The sequence below is a fragment of the Sciurus vulgaris genome, assembly GCF_902686455.1.
Source record: "Sciurus vulgaris genome assembly, chromosome: 12".
NCBI lineage: Eukaryota > Metazoa > Chordata > Mammalia > Rodentia > Sciuridae > Sciurus > Sciurus vulgaris.
The window spans coordinates 62,583,104-62,603,448 of record NC_136473.1 but is presented as its reverse complement, the minus strand read 5'-3'; the positions used below and the strand labels follow the sequence as shown (position 1 = coordinate 62,603,448).

The 20,345-nt window shown below is 34.9% G+C and overlaps 1 protein-coding gene across 4 annotated transcripts in view; it reads right to left on the bottom strand.

The window, feature by feature from the left end:
* The window catches only part of TAF1A (TATA-box binding protein associated factor, RNA polymerase I subunit A), a 34,968-nt gene extending 18,434 nt beyond the window's left edge, over positions 1-16,534 (bottom strand). For 2 of the 4 annotated variants that reach the window (XM_079106797.1, XM_079106795.1), the window contains exons 1-6: positions 16,488-16,515; positions 15,012-15,144; positions 11,234-11,403; positions 7,608-7,721; positions 5,826-6,024; positions 915-1,045 (exon numbers count right to left, since the gene is read on the bottom strand). In XM_079106797.1, coding sequence (XP_078962923.1) covers positions 915-1,045; positions 5,826-6,024; positions 7,608-7,721; positions 11,234-11,403; positions 15,012-15,132 — 735 coding nt within the window. In that variant the 5' untranslated portion in view covers positions 15,133-15,144; positions 16,488-16,515. Of the gene's footprint in view, positions 1-914; positions 1,046-5,825; positions 6,025-7,607; positions 7,722-11,233; positions 11,404-15,011; positions 15,189-16,487 lie in introns of those variants that run through there. The other 2 variants (XM_079106796.1, XM_079106798.1) reach the window with 2 other exon arrangements.
* Between the last annotated feature and the right edge of the window lie 3,811 nt (positions 16,535-20,345).

The window sequence follows — 20,345 nt, the reverse complement described above, 5'->3', positions numbered from 1 at the left end:
AAAATACAGTAATTTCAACATAAAAACTGTTCTTATAAGAAATTAATGTCCTCAGAGTGAGAATATTAATGTAAAATATGATGCCAACTAACCTCAGTGCCCCATATATAACTTCAATTACAAAAGAGTGCATGACTATTATAGCTCCTTCCATTTTGTCTCTATCTTACACAGTATTTCATAGATTAACTAGGATATGGTTCTGGCGATTATAATAATTACCACTTTGTTACTCAAAAATTCAAAGAGCAATTTATTTGGAAGATTTAACTTCTAGTGTTTAGTACCATAGCCCTCTGGCAAATGGTTTTTTAAATTATTTTTAGTTGTACACGCACTACCTTTTTTTATTTACTTTTTTAAACAATGTGGTGCTAAGGATTAAACTAAGTGCCTCACATGTGCTAGGCAAGCACTCTATTACTGAGCTACAACCACTGCCCACAAATGGCCTTTTTACAATGACTCTGAGATAATGGAGTATCTTCATAAACTTTCTAAAAGTCATTATTCTTCATTCCATATATTGTGACCTAGTTTCAGATTTTTGTTCACTTACTTTCTATATCCTACCAAATCATAAAAGATCTTTCAGTTTTCCTTTTAAGCTCAATAAGAATAATACAAAATGGACACTTAAAACTATATTGTTATTTATTGTAGATATTTGACTATGACAACTTATCCAGTGATGAAAATAAAAAAGAGTAACATTAACAGCATATTAATAAGTAAATTATTTAGACCAAAACAGAAATATACCATATTATTTTTGTTTTTTCTATTTATTTAGTTAGATTTACAATTTTCTCTATTAAATATCCTTCTGATCAATAAAGATAATTAGGCATGCAATCTTTGCACAGGCTTAGGACAAAAATGAAATTAATACAATTTTATGAAAGTCTACTTACCTCTACATAACTTTTCACAAAAGGGTCCCAAACTCCAGGAGTTTTAATCAATGCACAAATATTTACAGATGTCTTCCAGCTCTCACTGAGCATATTTTGGGTTGCTGTGCTGTATGCATAATCATCCTCATCTGTGCAAAGATAAAAGATTTTTAAAAATCATTTGGGGAAGGCTGCAGGTTCAATCCCCAACATCACAAAGAGAGAGAGAGAGAGAGAGAGAGAGAGAGAGAGAGACAGACAGACACACACACACAGACAGACATTTGGTATTAAGAACTTCTATTAATACTCAGAAAATCCTCAAGAAAATTTCAGGTCCTGATGGCTTACCAAACTCTAACAAACATTTTAAGAAATATACTAATTCTTCAAAAATAAGGAAACACCCCAAACTTATTCTATGAGACGAGTTGTCATCTTAATACCAAAAGCAGACAAAGATAACACAAGAAAACTAGAGATCTTTTATGAACATAGATGCAAAGCTCCTCAACAAGATGATAGTAAACTGAGTCACATATAAAAAGAATAATGCATCATGCTCAAGTGGGATCTATTCTAGGAATGCAAGGTTGCATTCCTAGAAATATATAAATAAAGATCTATTGATCTAAACAAATCAATAAAGAACTCATGACCCAAAAACTTAGGGGGAAAAAAAAAAAAAAGTGATCCAATCAAAGTATATGCAAAAGACATAAACATAAATTTCTCCAAAACATACAAATGGCCCATGGACATACAAAAAGAGCTCAGCATAATTATTTCCTATAGAAATGCAAATCAAAACCATGAGATACCATTTCACACCCACAAGAATGGCTACAATGAAAAAGATAATGACAAGTGCTGGTGAGGTTATATGGGTTACTACCCTTACATACCTAATGGTGGGAATTTTAAATGGTGCAGCTACTTTGGAAAACAATCCAGTGCTCCTTCAAAAGGTTAAACATAGTTATATAACCCAGTAATTTCACTCTTACTGAATAGGAGCATATTTCTTGAATAGGAACATATTCAAGAAAAATAAAATTTGTACATGAATATTCACAGTAACATTATTCAAAACAACCTAAACCAAAAAGTGGAAACCACCCAAATGTCTATCAATTGACAAATATGGAATAAATGTGGTATCTCATACAAAGGTATGTTAATCAACAACAAAAAGGAATGGAAGTACAGTTACTTGCAACCTTAAAATCATTGTGCTAAGTGACAGAGACCACATATTGTATATATAGTTCCACTTGTATGAAATTTCCAGAATACACAAATCTCTATAAAGACAAAGAGTAGATTAGTGGTTGGCTAGGGGCTTGCAAAGAAATGAAGGGTTTGGGGTTTTTTTTAGGGGTGATGAAAATGTTCCAAGATTGATTGTGGTCATGATAGTGCAACTCTGTGAAACTACTAAAAATTATATGCTTTAAGAGGGTATATTTATGTGATATATACCTCAATTTTCAATAAAGCTATTATTTTTTTTTTAAATGAGACCATTATACCCAATAAACAGGCAGATATAAAAATTCTGAAATTAACAAATGTTGAGGAAAATACTGGCAAAAGAAAACCCTAATCAGACTACCTGTGAAGTATAAATTGGTACTACTTTGGAAAGAGTTTAGTACATTATATATTGCTATGGTTTTTGTTCCCCAAAGATACACTATGATTACTGGTTTGGGCTCTGGTGTGGTACTGTTGGGAGATGGAAACAGTGGGAGATGGGGCCTAGAGAGAGGTACTCATGTCATAGGAGGCATGAGCTAATTCTCATGTACCCTTTTGTGTTCCAGCAAGAGGACTGTTAGAACAGAAACAAGCCTGGCTCCACCCTCTTTCCTTGGCACTCATATTGGAGAAGTGACTACTTGCTCCTACCTGCAGCAGGGCCACCCAATCTTGGATACCAAGTCTCCAAAACTGTGAACTAAATAAACCTTTTCTCTTTGTAAAGTTAGCTTCCTCAGGTATTTCATTATAGTAACAAAATGTTGAGTAATTCTGAAGCTGAAGATGCATATACTCTATGACAACTCTACTTCTATTAAAGCATGCTTATGTGTACCTGTGATGCAGAAATCAAAAGGGGTTAATTTCAAAGTAACATTTGTGATACCCCAAAACTATAATACTCTAAGGGCCATCAACAACAGAAGGAATAATTAGTGTGAATAACGTTTTATAGCAGTAAAAATAAACTAGAGTTACATTCAACAATATAAAAGTGTCTTAAAAATCAACGCTGAATAAAATATGCAAGGCCCAAAACATATACACAGTAAAAATTTATATATAGGCAAGAAATACATATATAAGCAAAACTAAATTACATTGTTTACAGATGCATACCCAAGTGGGTAGAACATAAAGAAAAGCAAGAGAATGAGAACCCTCCAAGTCCTTACAGTGATTTTCTTGATACAGAGCAGGATGAAGTATGATCAGGAAAGCACACATGGGAAACTTTTAGATTATGGTGACAGCAATGCTGTGCTCCTTAATCTGGGTAGTAGTTAGATGGATGGCAACTTTAAACTTATGCATTACGTCACTCATTTATTTCATATACTTTTCCTGCCTATATTATATTTTGTAATCTTAAGGTTTAAACAGCAACAAGTAGTAGAAGCACAACATAACACCACAAAACAAAAATAGGCATTGATATTCTTTTCCAAGTGGACCAATATGCACTTAGAAATGAGATGACAAAGAAAGTAGGTAAGAAATGATACTGAAAAAAAATTTTAAGGAAAAAAATAAAGTCAGATCCCTAAATATAAACTGGGTGTGAAGAGATTTCATTCACCAAATACATCAAACACAACAGTCAGAGCAGCAAGGAAAAATTCTAGGCACAAGTTCACATGTTAAGTTCTTATGAGTTTGGTTATGAAGAACTAGTCCCATCTTTTTGTCTCATTAAACAGACATTTGAGTTTAAAGATCATATTAAAAGCTCCATATAGTATCTCATCTTTACCTCTTGTTGCTAGAGAACAAAATATCAGCTGCCCAAAAGTACTGAATCTATCCATGGGAGTGAGTCTAAATGTCATTTTCCAATTGCTTTAGTCAAATATTTGCTTAAGTTCTTCCTATCATGTGTAACAAGAAAAGTAAATAGTGCCTTTAAAACTCACCTAATCAATTAATATCAATAAGCCTTTTTAAAAAGAAAATTATACCAGAAATAAAAGCAAAGTTAAAAGAAAGGAAAAAAGAAAATTATATCAGAAATGATAGCAAAGTTGAAAGAAAGGACAAACGTGACATCAAAAGGTGGCTTAGTCTAAATGAGAAGACACAGCATAAAGTATACCTGGAAAAACTTAGATTAATTAAAAAGCAAGAAATGAAAAGCCAAATGATACAGGCTGAACAGGCAGCTGATACAGAAGGTTTAAGGTATTATAAATCAGGTGCTGGGGCAGGGTTCAATGAATCTTGAAGGGCAGAGGGTATTACAGATGAGGAAACTGCAAAGACCTCACAAGATCAACACAACAGCCTTTCAGAAGCACCTTGGGAGACAAAAGGAGGTAACATAAGAAAAAAGAGAATTGAGATCTATGTGCCTAGGGACAAAGGAAATATTACTTACTACATAAGAATAATAAGGAAATAGTGTTCATCACATAAAAGGTGATAAATACCAGGACTACAATTGAGATGAAGGATGTGAAAACAGAAAAGACTTAATTCTTGAAAAGCTAAGGAGGAAAACTACACAAGGGACAGAAAAGTGCAGATAATCATATAGCTCCAAAGAATATAAATCTGGGAGTAGGAGAGGATAATATCACCAAAGGCTAAGAGAAAGGGAACTCAGTTTGAGTTCTAAGTGCTCAATTTTTGGTATGGTCTGTAAATCAAGAAAACTTCATTATAACCTTTGTACAGGGATGACTTTTTACCTTGCTCTATTCTTTAAACATTATTCTGGGGATCGATAACAAGGAACAAACTAAACTCCACTCTAAACACACAAGAAGAAGAGGGTTTATTACATGTGGTAATGGTTGCCAAAGAAAATTTATAACCTTTCTTACAAATTCAAAAACTCTCTCCTAGAGCAAACTCCAAATGGCTCCTCTAAGCCTAAGCCCTCTTCTGGACTATCCCCAATCATGGCCTACGTATAAACACTTGAAGATCAACACTTAATCTCTAACTCAAGGCTATATCCCTAGGATGACTTTAGGGATCTTTAAAAGGAATGCCTGAGAAAACTCAAGGCTGTCAAAAGAATTTAGTTTGTTCTAGCCAACACTCTTGATTTATTTTTTTTTAAGTTGTAAATGGACACAATACCTTCGTTTTATTTTTTTGTGTGGTGCTGAGAATAGATCCCAGTGCCTCACACATGTTAGGCAAGCGCTCTATCATTGAGCTACAACCCCAGACTAGCCAACACTCTTGAAGACAGGGTCCCTGACTCCCAAACTCTGTGGGAAAGTAGATACCTCACTTCCACAGTTAGGAAATCCAAATGGGTTTCACATGGCCTACCTCCCCTTCTTTATAATTCTTCACTTCTCTTACTCAAGACACTGTCATCCCCCTCTTTTCTATTTAAGATACTGAATTACCTCTATACAAATTGCAATGGAGCTTAGCTCTTTAACCTACTGCATAAAATATGTTTTCACCAATGATACCCAGTTATTTACCTTTGACAAAAAAAAAAAAAAATCACTAAAATGGTCATGAGTTTAACAATGAATCACCTAATTTATGATTGAAAAGTTTTTTGATAAAGCAGAAATATCATAAAGGATGATCAAGAATTTATCTGAATGAAGTAAATAGGTAGATTACTAGATTACTCCTTAAGATCCCTTCTGTCCTTGAGTCTCTTCACCATAAGAAAAAAGTTTATTCATATTCACTCACCAAGCTTTGACAATTCCGTTTTCTTTTTAGACCATGTATAATACTGCAAAAGCCCTTTGTAGGCCTGAACAAGATTGATTAATATTTCCTGGGAAGATGATTTTTCACCATATCTCCATGTCTCTGCCTGACTTAGATTTCTGTTTGCATCCTCAAGCAATCCATGATGCAGAAGGTACAATGCATGTTGTAAGGAGATCTGTACCAGAAATAAGAAAAAGTCCACTGTCGTTGAAGTCATTAAGATAATCATTAGTCAAAAAGTATGGTAAAAACATGATGGACTCAGTCCTTGATAGAATACAAAAGATATAATACTGTCCCTGTCACCAATGCCTTCAACCTAACAAATTAAAAAGACACATGAAACAACACTACATAAATTAGAGCTAAATTATGTAAACTTACAAAGAGAAGACAGTATAATAGTTAAAAAAAAAAAAAAAGGAGTTTTGAAAACAGTGTCCTGGTTCATATGCCACTTAAATGCTAAATAAATCTGAATAACTTATTTAGTCCTTTGTAAATCTCACCTGTTATAATAACACAATTCTTTTTTTTTTTTTTTTTTTTTTTTTTTTTTTTTTTTTGTGGTACTGGGGATTGAACCCAGGGCCTTGTGCTTACAAGGCAAACACTCTACCAACTAAGCTATCTCCTCAGCCCAAAAAACAATTCTTAACCCTTCAGAAGGGTGTGGTTAAGGATTAAATGGAACATAATTTTTGCATACTATTAATTCCTAGTTTGGGCTACAGTAGACAATAATATAACTATTTTAAACATGTCATTCAGCTCAAAAGAAAACATCTTAACAAGTAGTGTTGAAGAATAACATCAATTTCAATGGAAAGAGAAGTGTATGATTTCACTTACATAAAACATCTATAAAAAAAGAAGACAGACTAGAGTCTGTCAGTGGCATGGGAGGAGGAGAAAATGGGAGTTATTGCTTAATAAATATAAAGCTTCTGTTTCGAGTAATGGAAACATTTCAGAAATAGTGGTGATAGTGTACAACACTGTGAATATAGTTAATACTACTGAACTATATACTTAAAATGGTTAAGATAGCATGTTTCATTATATAAAATCACAATTTAAAATTTTGGAAAAAGTAAAAACAAAACAAAATTTAAAACTGGCTAGAAAGTAAATATTTTAGGTTTTGCAGGCCACATGGTCTCTTCGCAATTACTCATTTTCATTAAAAAACAGCTATTGACAATATGGAAATGAATATGTATGGCTGTGTTCCAATATAAATACCTTACGGTCTTGAAAAAACAATTAAAAATTATAAAATTTTGAAAAAGTGTTTTTAGTTAAAAAAAAAAAAAAGATAATCTTGGAAATGTCTCAGTTCTTTTGATAATACTTTTAGTAAAAGATATAAAAATTTGGAGAAGGTTCACCCAAATAGGTATTAAAACATTTTTACATATTCAAATTCCCCACTTGTTTTGCTTTTTCCAAAAACACCAAGTCAGCACAAATAACTTGGGCAAACATTAGAATTTGGCCCGTCATAACTATGAAGCACAACTCAACACCTGAAGGATTGGTTTTGGCAGCCAGAGATGAGTAAAGAGGAGGTGTTTTCCATCAGACAACATGGAAGGTGACCAGAAACTAAGGAATGGCTGGCACAACATTGCTTTCTTTCGTTTCTCTTATTTATCCCACTATCTTACCCTTCCTTCATTATTGTTTACACTTACACAAACAATTCAGAAAGCAAAATGAACACTGAAAATAACTCCACGAAGCCTACATTCTTACCTTCAAATAATTCAGGACGCCAATATTTTTCATCCGATCAGCAAAGGTACTGAAAGTCTCCACATTGCTTTTGGGGTGATAAAAGAGAATTTCACTTCCAAGCCTCCAAATAACCTGTCAAAGCAAAAATTACTACCAAAATGTAAAATTCAACCCTGTCTTTATCCTATTTTTCCCCTATAAGTTTTGTTTTTCTGATTACATGTAAAAAAATCTAAAATTACTTTCCCTAGATATCACAATTGTCAATGTTATACTTTACTCAGTAAAACTAATGTTAGATCTTATGTGATAAAATCATCTCAATTGTTTATATTAATTTTTAAATTCTAGGTAAGTATAATAGTGTCATTTTTAGGTTAGTAGTCTAAAAGAGGAAGAGGCAGTTAAGATACACATTAAATATAAAGCTTTTAATTAGTATAGGAAGAATAAGTCAGAAAACAGGATTGTGGTAATACTGGCTCCTTAACTGGTCTCAACCTCATTTTTATTCTCAGCAAAGTGAGGACAATAGCCATGTTTCCTAAGATTCTATCAATATTGAGTATATTTATTCTACTATTTACAACACAAATTTAAGAATTTGTTCATATCAAATATGAACAAATTTTAATTAAAAATATTTTCTCCTCAGATCACCAAGCTTGGTGAAGAAACTTGGGGTTCTTTTTTTTGGGAGCAGATGTCTATTTCTATTACCCCAATTTAAAGTACTTCAATAATATTAACTTTAAAATTAACCTCAAAGTCAATTGTTTCTAGACAGCACACACTGATTGTTCGGTATAATATCTTCATTTTCCCAATTCGAAAAAAATATAAAGACTTCATGTATAGAATACCAAAAATAGCATTGGGGAGCTTTAAAAAACTTGCACAGGGCTGGGGTGTAATGAAGTGTTAAAGTGTTGCCTAGCAAGGAAGGTAGTAAGTTCCATCCCCAGCAGCACCAAAACAAAAACATAAAACTTCAAGATTATCCATTATCTGTAGTTGTTCTTAAACCCAGTCATAAGAATTACCTGGGGCACCTACTAAAACTAAATATTCTAAGCCAAGCTCAGGAGGCTGAGGCAGAATTGTGAGTTCAAAGCCAGCCTCAAAAATTTAGCAAGGCCCTAAGCGACTTAGCAAGAGCTTGCCTCAAAATAAAACAAAAAAAATGGGGCTGGATTGTAGCTCAAGTGATAGAGCGCCTGCCTAGCACATGTCACTGGGTTCAATCCTTAGCATCTCATAAAAAATAAATACATAAATAAATAAAACGAATAGATGGCTGGGGATATGGCTCAGTGATTAAGTGCCCCCCAAGGGTGGGATGTGGGGGTACCAAAAATAAATAAATAAATATAAATACATACATTTTCTAAGTATTCAAGTGGAAGAATCTGTATTATTTGGGATTTTTTGAGGGAATACTGGGGATCTAACCCAGAGGCACTTAACCACTGAGTTAAGTCCCCAGACCTTTTTATTTTGAGACAGGGTTTCACTAAATTGCTGAGGTTGGTCTTGAACTTGCAATCCTCCTGTCTCAGCCTTGAGTTGCTGGGATTACAGGTGTGCACCATGGTGCCTGACAGAATCTGTATTTTCAAGACAAGCCCTAGGTGGTTCAAACAGAGCAAAACAAGTATCTGGAAGCCACCCATTTAATTTCTTCATTTTACAAAACAAAATCTGGACAAAACAGAGGTTATAATGCCCCTCTGTAATGTAAATCATTACTAATGATTCACAGATTGATGTAACTTTAGTCCCAAAGTTAAAACTTGTCAATAGTTATATTTTATTTACACACACACACACATACACACCCCAAGCAGCACATATATATTTGGTACTTTTGTTTTTGGCTCCATTGGACATCTAATTGATGTACTGGTTACTGTATTAGTAAAAGCACCTGAGAGTCAAGTGAAGTTAGTTGTGGATAAACGGCCTTTTACCCAACAAATTTAGCATTACATGCCAGGTGCTATTTTATCCTGCCCTCAGAAATGTACATTTGATGTGGAGAGACACACAATAAACAAGAAACATAATAATTATATTGGAAAATGTTACAAGAATGGAGAAGGGCATGGAGATCAGGAGTGCCAGTACAAATGTAGGGATAAGGAAGTGAGAAATGCTATTGTAATTTTAAATAATAAAGGTAGACCTCACAGAAAAGGGGTCTGATGGAAGGGCAAACAGTGATAGCCGAAGAAAGACCTTTCCAAAAAAAAATAATAATAAGTCAAAGACAATGAGGCTCATTCTAATAAGAGCAAGGCCAGTGAGGCTGGAAAAGAAAGAACAAGTGAGAGAATTACAGGAGATGAAATTTAAAAAAAGATCAAATGGGAATCGGTGAGCACATCACACAGGAACCCTGATTACAGCATTTTCAGCAGAGCAGTGAATGAGGATTTAATGTTTTAAAAAGTTCACTCTGCACCATTAGTCATTAGGAAAATGAAAAGCATAACCATGATAAGATACCACTTTAAAACCGTTAGATGGCTAAGATCAAAAAGAAACAACAAGGCAAGGATATAGAGAAACTGGAACCCTCAAATATTACTGGTGGAAATATATAATGGTGTAGTCACTTTAGAAAACAGTCTGTCAGCCTTTTGAGAAGTGAAATACAGTAGTACATGATCTAAAATTCTAATACTAGGTATGTGACAAAAAAAAAAAAATCAAAAGAAACATCCACATATAAACTTGTACATGAATGTTTATAGAAGCATTATTCACAATAACCAAAAAGTAGAAACAACCCAAACATGTAATGAACTGATAAAAGGATATATAAAATGTGGTGTATACATATAAAAGAATATTTGCCAATAAAAAGGAAAAAGCACTAATACTTTTGCAACAACATAAATAAACCCTGAAAACATTATACTAAGTAAAAGAAACCATTCACAAAAGATTATACATTATAGGATTCCATTTATATGAAATATCCAGCATAGAAAAGAGCTGATTAGCAGCTTCCAGGTGCTAGGAGTCAGTGGAGAAGCAATGAGGAAAGACTGCAAATGAGTACAGGGTTTCTTTTTGTGAAGGATGAAAATGTCCTAAATTTAGATTGTGATTAATGTTTGCACAACTCTGAAAATATTTAAAATATTAAATTGTATAAGTCAGTGAATTGTATGGTGTGCTAATATCTTCATAAAGCTGTTAAAATTTAAAAAACCGACAAAAAGATTGCTCTGGTTGGACAAAAAAAAAAAAAACTTTTTTAAGTTTTGCTGAATGAAAGAGTAGAAAACAGGTGCACAACCTGTGGAGGAAGTGGGGATTAAAATGACTTTATTATGATGAAAAACATCTGATACAGAGGGGCAAAAAACAAGAGGAAAGAAGGAATCATGGGAATGAATGAGAAACCTGTAAAATTTGAGAATGCAAGGCTCAGACTATTTTAGTCTCCTTTAAGATAGTAATAGGCAAAAGCAGTGTGTATAAAGTGTCTTGATACAAACTCTGCACCCGACATTACTTTTAGTAGCTCTTAGTAAAGTCAGTTCAAAATCCTCCTAAAACTGCTGTGAGTGGAGCTGGAGGCAAAATCTTTCAGGAATTTGCTATTTATTTCAGCAGACTCACACTTTGTTTACCTCAGGTGCAGCCTGCCTTTTGTAGCTGTCTGAATCTTCCAAGATCTGCAAATAGCTGTGCATGTATTCTGCAGCTTGCTGCCACTGGTGCTTCAGCAGAGCTTCTTGGATAAAATTTAAACAAGCACTTGTTGTCTGAGCAAAATCCTTCTTCTTTTTCCCTCCAGTCACTAAAAAGGTAAAGGACAAGGATCTTTACCCAGCGACTCCAATTCAACCATTTCAAAAACTTAATTTCTGATAAGCAAATTTTAACAAGTAGGAACAGTAGGTATTACTTGTTCAGCCCATCCCCAAGTATCAAAGCCAACTTCACTTGAAACAAACTCTTCCGCACTATACTGTTTTTTAGCATATTACTAAAAATCTAAATTACATTCTTGGGCTACTAGAATCACCAGATCCTTTGAATCTCATTCACTCATCCTTTCATCTTGGCATTAGGCACTTTGGGAGAATCTCTCAAGATCCCAAAAGTACAGTCTGTGGTATGGGTAGAATGGGTAGAAATCACCTGAGACACCCTATGCAAGCATAGTCTTTATTATCTACCAATGTTCCGAAAATTCCAAACAGACTTGCTTATTTTTACAGTACTGGGGGATTGAATCCAGGGGGGTTCTACCACTGCTGAGCTACCTGCTCAGTATTTTTTTTTTTTTTTTTTTTTTAAAGACAAGGTCTTGCTAAATTAGTTGCCCAGGCTGAATCTCAAACTTGCCATCCTCCTGCCTCAGCTTCCAAAGTATCTGGAAATATAGGCATGTGCCACATCATCTGGCTGGGCTTTTATTTTTTTAAGGGCCAAGCTCCTAGTAACACAATGATATTAAGTGCAAATGAAATTACAACATCTGCAGACATTACCATTTATGTCTTAGTTAACAACCTCATTATATGAGTGACTGGTTACACTGCTAGCTATGCTTTTCTTCCTACCAGACCCCTGTAGGCCAGCAGTCTTTCAGCTGGTACCCTTAACCCTGCAAGTAGACACAGATCAACAGGGACCATGCAAAGAATCTCTTAAAACAATTAATTTGCAGATCTTCTACTTACCTGTATATTCTTTTCTAAAATTTATCTCCTAGAGCACTGTGCCTATAGTCAAGACTTCACGATCAAAATTATTACACATTACATGAAGGAAATTTCAACACATACTGAAAACTGAATGATTCTAACATTTACTTTTTCAAGTCAAGTGATTCCCAATTCTGTTATCAAAATTATAGAATGTTCTAATCATTTTAAATACACCATATAATTTAACTAAATTCCATTCAAAGCCATCTACTTCCTTATGTGACTAAATTTTCTCAGTTTATATCCATTAACATAATATGGAATTAATGTGAGATGTTTTCTCATTCTAAAATTATCAGACATAAAGACACACATGAAATAATTAGAGGAAAGTGATAACTATTTTATTGAGATTAAAATATTAAAATTTACTTTGAATACTTAAAATTTAACAAAACAACTGTTATTTTGATCAACTGTGTACTTAATTACAAGTATATCTCAACCCACAAGAAATTTTAAAACTTAAAAACTTACAGGACAAGGAAATAAACAGACACTTCACAGAAGATCTACAAGCAATCAACAGATATATGAAAAAATGTTCAACATCTCTAGTAATAAGAGAAATGCAAATCAAAACTACCCTGAGATTCCATCTCACCCTAATTAGAACGGCAATCATCAAGAATACAAGCAACAATAGGTGCTGGCGAGGATGTGGGGGAAAAGGTACACTCATACATTGCTGGTGGGGTTGCAAATTAGTGCAGCCACTCTGGAAAGCAGTGTGGAGACTCCTCAGAAAACTTGGAATGGAACCACCATTTGACCCAGTTATCCCACTCCTAGGCCTATATCCAAAGGACTTGAAATCAGCATACTACAGTAATATAACCACATCAATGTTCATAGCTGCTCAATTCACAATAGCCAGATTGTGGAACCAACCTAGATGCCCTTCAACTGATGAATGGATAAAGAAACTGTGGTATATGTATACAATGGAAAATTACTCAGCCATAAATAATAAAATTATGGCATTTGCAGGCAGCTGGATGAATTTGGAGAATATCATGCTAAGTGAGATAAGCCAATCTCAAAAAACCAAAGGGCGAATGATCTCACTGATAAGCAAATGATGATACATAATGGGGGGTGGGAGGGAGGCAAGAATAGAGGAAGGAGGAACTGTATAGAGGGAAAAGCGGGGGGGGGGGGGAGGGAAAAATAACAATGACTCGAACACCATTACCCTATGTAAATGTATGATTACACAAATGATATGCCTCTACTTCATGTACAACCAGAGAAACAAGTTGTACCCCATTTGTTTACAATAAATTTTTTTAAAATGGACATTAAAAATAAGTAAATACAGACACAAACTTTTATTGCAAAATGTACAACAAAAAGAGAACAAATACAAAATCTCCATCTATAAAAAGTTTTAAAGTTGCTATTTAGGTTCTACCAGATCTGCTTTTTAAAGTAGTATTATTTCATTTAAAACATCACACCATGTGCTGGAAATTTATCTCTTGCAACAAACTTTTCAGAAGAAAATTCTTAGCACCTTAGAACTTGCATAGTAGTACACAATTTAAAAAAATACAATAGTGAAAAAGTTCAAAGACTTCTGATCTAGATTAGGTGATTAATAAGGTAAATATAAATCACCTTAGGATCCTTAACTTTGATACTCAGCGTGGTTCTGAAATTAGCAACATTAGAATCACCTAGAAGCTAACCAGCTCTCCAACTCAGAGGTTGTATTTAACAAGATCTCCACTCAAGCTGTGTAGATCAGCAACAATCCCTGGCAAATAGTCCAGAAAATGAACAAAACACTTCTTCCTTGAAATATCCTTTGTTCATCTAAAGGAATACTATGCTCAGGCTAAGTTCCCTTCATCTCAGTGGTTAAAAGTGTATGCTCTAGGAGCTGGGGTTGTGGCTCGGTGGTAATGAACTCCTCTAGTACGTGTGAGGCACTGGGTTCAATCCTCACCATTGCATAAAAATAAAGAAAGAAAGGCATGGTGTCCATCTAGAGTTAAAACAATATTTTTAAAAAGTGTATGCTCTAAAAATCAGATAGACCTGACTCCTGATAGCAATACTTAGGAGTATAAATTTGTGAAATTCAGTTTCTACCTATTACAATGCCTCGCACACAAATTTATTGAAGATTAACTGAGATCATCAAATGAAAAAAATAGTAAAATTTTTTTAAATGGGAGCTAAATTCTAGGAGCCAAAATGGAAAGAAGGCAGGGCTAAGAAATACATGTGGAGGCAATAAGGAAAGTGTTGATTCAAATGTATTCCTGGGGTTATAGTACCCAACATGCCAGCATACAAATAACTGCTTCTTTTATATATCTCATAAGGAACTTATCCTACAGAAAATTTTGCTTATATTTACATTAAATAAAAATGAGGGAAAATATTCTTTTTTTGAAAGCTATGTGCTTCTCAAAGGAAGAGACTATATCTTCTTCATGTATAAGTCCCCAGTATTCAGCCAATACTAGATTTTAGGGTTCAGTAAGCATTGCTGAAAATATAGCTCCAACATAATATAGACTGTATATTAATTCAAAAGAAAAAAGAATCTATTTCTGATGATTCCATTTCTACTTACAGTCAAAAAAAAGAAAACAACTTACATATTCTTATCTTAAAAACTGAACCAGCTTGGTTCATCTTGTATGCATACTCAAGTTAAAATGGTTGTTATTCCACTTACCTACAGTTTCTAAATGCTTTTGAAGCCAAGGAAAATACATTCCTGTACCAGTGAGGACAGATGTTTCCACTTGGTCATCCTCTGAAATGGGCTTGGTCACTTCTTCACTGAAATCACTCATATCTATTCCAAACTGAAAATATCAGTTATTTTTGGTATATCTTAATCCACAGGTTTCTACATTGTACAGAAAAACAGCCATCTTTTCACCTAATAAATATTATTTGACCCAATGCATCTAGCAGTTCTTTTAAAGAATGAAATTTGCCAGCCCCAGTGGCATGTGCCTATATTCCCAGCAGCTGAGCCAGGAGGATTTCAAGTTCAAAGTAGCCTCAGCAACTTAGTGAGGCCCTAAGCAACTCAGTGAGACTCTATCTCTGGGCTAGCAACGTGGCTCAGTGGTTAAGTGCCCCTGGATTCAATGCTTTGTACCAAAAACAAAACAAAACAAAGAATAAATTTAATTATGTCAGTAACAGTCAAAATGAATGATTCATTACTCAACTACTACTATGTTCCAAACACACAAAGATACTTCCTCTTAATTTTAAAAAATTCAAGTCTAGAGAAAGAAACAGCAAAATGCAAACCACAAAACAAATACAGTACACTATTTACTGGAACTTTAAATACCTGGTCTATTATCTAATTTGGGGCTAGGGATACAACTCAATGGTAAAGTGTGCATGCGGCTCAGGATTTCACCCCTCCCACACAACACCACATACACACACACACTACTAATCCCCACAACAACCCCGAAGTGGGCTCTATTATTTTCTTCCGTATTAATGTTGGAAAAAACTCAGGGAGTGAAATTATGTAACTTGCCCAGGGTCTCAAACACACACAAAATAAGGACCAGGAAGTTCAAAGAACACCAAACTACTAGACACTAGAACTGGGACAAGGAATAGGAGGCAGTGATATCTCACCATGGCAAAAGAAACTAGAAAGGTAGTCAAATGCCAAATTGGGTTTGCACTTAATCCTCAAGATACTCAGGGTCCCCGCTCCCTCATTTCCCACATCAATCCAACTATTAAAGCTTCTGATCCTACCTCCTAGAAATTCTCCAATTTTCTTCCTCTCTAGAATTTTACGCCACCTTCAAACCGTTAGATCACTGCATTAGGTTTCTAAGTAGCTGCCCTGCCTAAAATACCGCTTCTCTACATTACTGCCAGAATAAACCCTTTAAAGTCAGATTCCGTGGCTAAGCACATGAGTTTGAAATAATGGGACTCTGAATGAGGTCCAAGATGTATTTTGAGGAGTCAGAACACAAATTCCCTTTTCGAATACTCAAAAATCGGAATCGGTGTCACGTGGTTGCCACGGTAACCAAAGCTTCTCCACCTTCCTCACATTCTCAGAACCCAGGGTTTCAGAATATTAGGAGAAAGTTTATGAAGGAAAACACAGGTAAATTCAAGCACAACAAAAGCTCTGAATCATACCCGCAACACTTACCCATCTACAGCCGGGACAACGCGGTAAACTTCCAATACAACTTGAGGAACACGCTCACCGGAAGTCGTTAGCGTGCGCTTCCTGTGAGCATGCGCAAAGCCTGCCTTGGAGGCGGTACCCACGTTTAGCCCCGCCTCAACTCCGCCTTCGGTTGTGGAAGTGTTGTTGCCCTCCCTTCGACCCCGGAAGCGACTACCGGAAGTGAACCGGGAATTGACGGTAGGTTGCCGCCTTCCCATTTTTTTGGCTCGAGATTTACATAAGTCTGTCTCGGCCAGAAGATGGAAGATTCGCATTGCAAATAGAGATTGTGGAGAGGGGACGGCGGCTGGACTAGGGGAGTAAGATGTCACTTTACCCGATAGTCTCTAGGATTTTGCTCCTCTTTCCGACGCAGTGAGCAAACGGAAGAATGACTGATGGTTCTTACAAGAAAAAATCCATGCATAGCATTTTAATTGCTCCCTTGAGCATTCATTTCTCTTTATTACAATTTTAGCTTTTGATTTAATTGACTCAGTGCCTTCTCTACTATTTGGGCATGAATTTCTTTTTTGTACTTAAGTATTGTTCTGGGGATCCAAGTACCCTCAGCTTTTATAAAGAATATTAATAACCGAATGTGAAATAGGTTGAAAGGAGGATAATTAAACCATGTGGAATGAGGGACAATTGAGGAATTCTAGGGAAGATGGCCCTGGACACTGATCAGAGATTCTTAGGAACACGATATGCTTCTACAACATTTGTGAGAATGATCTGTGAAATAAGGATTCGCTTTTTTTTTTTTTTTTTTTTTAATAGCTTCAGGTAACAGAACCAACACTAATGAGTGAAAGCTAAAGGGATAGTTTTAAAGTCATTGCAAGAAAGAATTTTGTTCATAACTAAGGCTTCACAAGTTGTAACTCTCCCAGGACTCTGAATTTCCCCTCAGAGTGGTCCATTTGAGTAGAATCGGAGTATCGCAGAAGAAATTTAGAAAGTCTAGTAAAAGTGTGTATGTGTATTTCTTAAAATGCTACAAATAGTTGATTCTATGTTGTCTTTAAACAATATACATCAATCACAAAAGAAGTTCCTTCTGCTATTCTTCGTGTCATTAGTTCTTGGCCTCACTCAAACCTAAATGAAGATGTGATGGAAGAGATCACACAAGATCACATGGTCATTAACTTCTAATCTTGAGGCTTGGTCTGGCTAACCTTTCTTCCCTTTTCATGAGGTGTAAGTATAACTGTAACCCATCAGAACTGATTTTATATGGCTAAAAATTAATGCTCTCTTGAAAATAGGGGAGAGTTTCTAGTTTTTCTTAAAGTTCTCAAACACCCCTAAATAGTAGATAAAAATGGGAAGTTAGGAACTAATATCGTTTTATGCCCTTCATACCACTTTCCATAGTAAAATCCTGGCACAAAATGAGTTGAGAAGAGAGCCAAAAAAATGGATATTACATCCAATAGCTTGAACAAGATTTTAATAAAAAGCCACATGACCATAACGAGCACAATGCACACAGAAGGCTTTCTAGACTCCAATCTAAAAGAAAACATAGCCCAAGAGAGAAAAATGTCCTTGCATTTACTTTGCACTAAGGAGCTAGCATGGTGATGAATGAACTTCCCCTCCCTGCCCGCCCCCACTCTTGAGGATTGAACTGAGGAGTGCTCTACCTTTGAGCTACATCCCCAGTCCTTTATTTTTTTTTCTTTTTTTTTTTTCTCTTTTTTTTTTTTTTAGACAGTGTCACCAAGTTGCCCAGGCTGTTCTCCTGCCTCAACCTTCTGAGAAGCTAGGAATATACTACTGTGCCTTACTACAAATTATATTTTTTTAAATCAGCAAATTGTCATTTACAGAATATTATTCCCATGAGCCTTTTCTATATAAGTTATTACAGAACAAGCTACACACAACCAATTGAAGAGACATTATCATTAATAGATTATATCATAGTTAATTTTATGGAAAAAACAATAGCAAGAGTGAAAGCATAAAAACAGACATTTCATATAGTAATGTACATAAAAATATCATCCAACTATAAATTTCCACAAAATACATGGATCAAGATCCTACCCAAGACTCAGACTTGAAGAAAGACTGTATCCTTAAAGGCATAAATTTGTTTTTCCCCTCTTTGGTACCCTGTGCCACACTGTAAAGAAGCCCAGGCTATCTTGCTGCAGAGAGAGTCCATATGAAAAAAGAGCCCCTAGGGCTCAGTGGTAGAGCACTTGCCTAGCATGTGTGAGACACTGGGTTTGATTCTCAACACCACATATAAATAAATGAATAAAATAAAGGTCTATCAACATCTAAAAAATATTTTTAATAAAAGAATCTCTGAAGTATAAAAGACCACAAGGAAAGGGAGGCCACATGGAGCCAACAGTCAGCCTCTTAGTTCCAGACATACAAAGCTATCTCAGACCTTGTAGCCTAAACAATGCATTTGCTGAAAGCAACTGCATGAGTGAGTTTAGGTGACAAAAGAGCATAAGTAAGCGGAACCCTGCACAGATTCTTGACCTATACAAAATTGTGAGCAATAAAGTGGTTGTTTCTTTTTAAGTCACTAAGTTTTGGAATGGGTGGTTTTTTTAGTTTTCATTTTTTGTTTTTGTTTTTGCTTTGTTTTTTGGTACTGGGGATTGAACTCGGGCACTCAACCACTGAGTCACATCCCCAACCCTATTTTGTATTTTATTTAGATACAGGGTCTCAGCAAGTTGCTTAGCAACTTGTTTTTGCTGAAGCTGACTTTGAACTGATGATCCTCCTGCCTCAGCCTCCCAAGTCTGGGATTACAGTTGTGCACCACTGCTGGTTTTTTATATAGCAATAGATAACTAAAACACTCATACTGATGATTTGCATCTTCTAGGTTTTTTTAAATGACCAGTCTTGTTAGAGAATACCCACTTATTTCTACTGTGAATAGAAAGAAAACTGTGAAATTCAATATTTTAAAATTTTTGAGACTGATTGTTTTGCCAAGAATATAGTTTATCTTGCAGATTTCCAGGAATACTAGAAAAAAGTACATTCTGGAGTTGTTGGGCATCGTCAATGTCAATGAGGTTAAGGTGGTTGGTTCAGATCTTGTGTACCATGAGTGATTTTTTTGTATAGTGTTACTATCAGTTATTAACAAGGGTTGTTAAAAATTCAAACTATGGATTTGCCTCTTTAGTTTTGTCAGCTTTCGCATATTTTGGGCATGAAAACGTTTGGTTGTATGGTGTGATGGTTCTGATGTGTTATTTAAAAACTAACCACACAGTATTAGGAAATATCTTTATCTCTTATAAAACTCCTTTTCTTGAAGTTAAATTCATTTGATGTTAGTATAGCCACAGTAGTCTCCTTGGCTTACTATTCATGATTTATTTTTACCTATTTTCTGCTTTCATCCTATCCATATTTTATTTGATGTAATTTCCTTATAGACAACAAATTTTGGGGCTATTTTTAACCCAATCTGTTTAACTGATATATTTAATTCCTTTATATTAATTGTAGTAATTGATATTGTTGAATTTGGTTTTAATGTTTTGTTTCCAGTTTTGTTTATTCCTATGTTTTCTTCTTTCTGCTTTCAAGTTAATGTTTCAGTGTTCTGTTTTAATTCCTCTGTTAGCTTTTAGCTGTATCTCTTTACATTATTGTTTTAGCAGTGTTTCTAGGAATTATGAAATACATTATGAAATACGTAATTCCTAGAAACATTGCAGTCTTCATACTTTAAATTGTGATACTTCCCCACACCTCTCCAAGTTCTTTGTGCTTTGTTGTCATATATACTACAGCTACGTACTTTATGTTTTTTACCTTAGTCATGTTTCTGAGAAA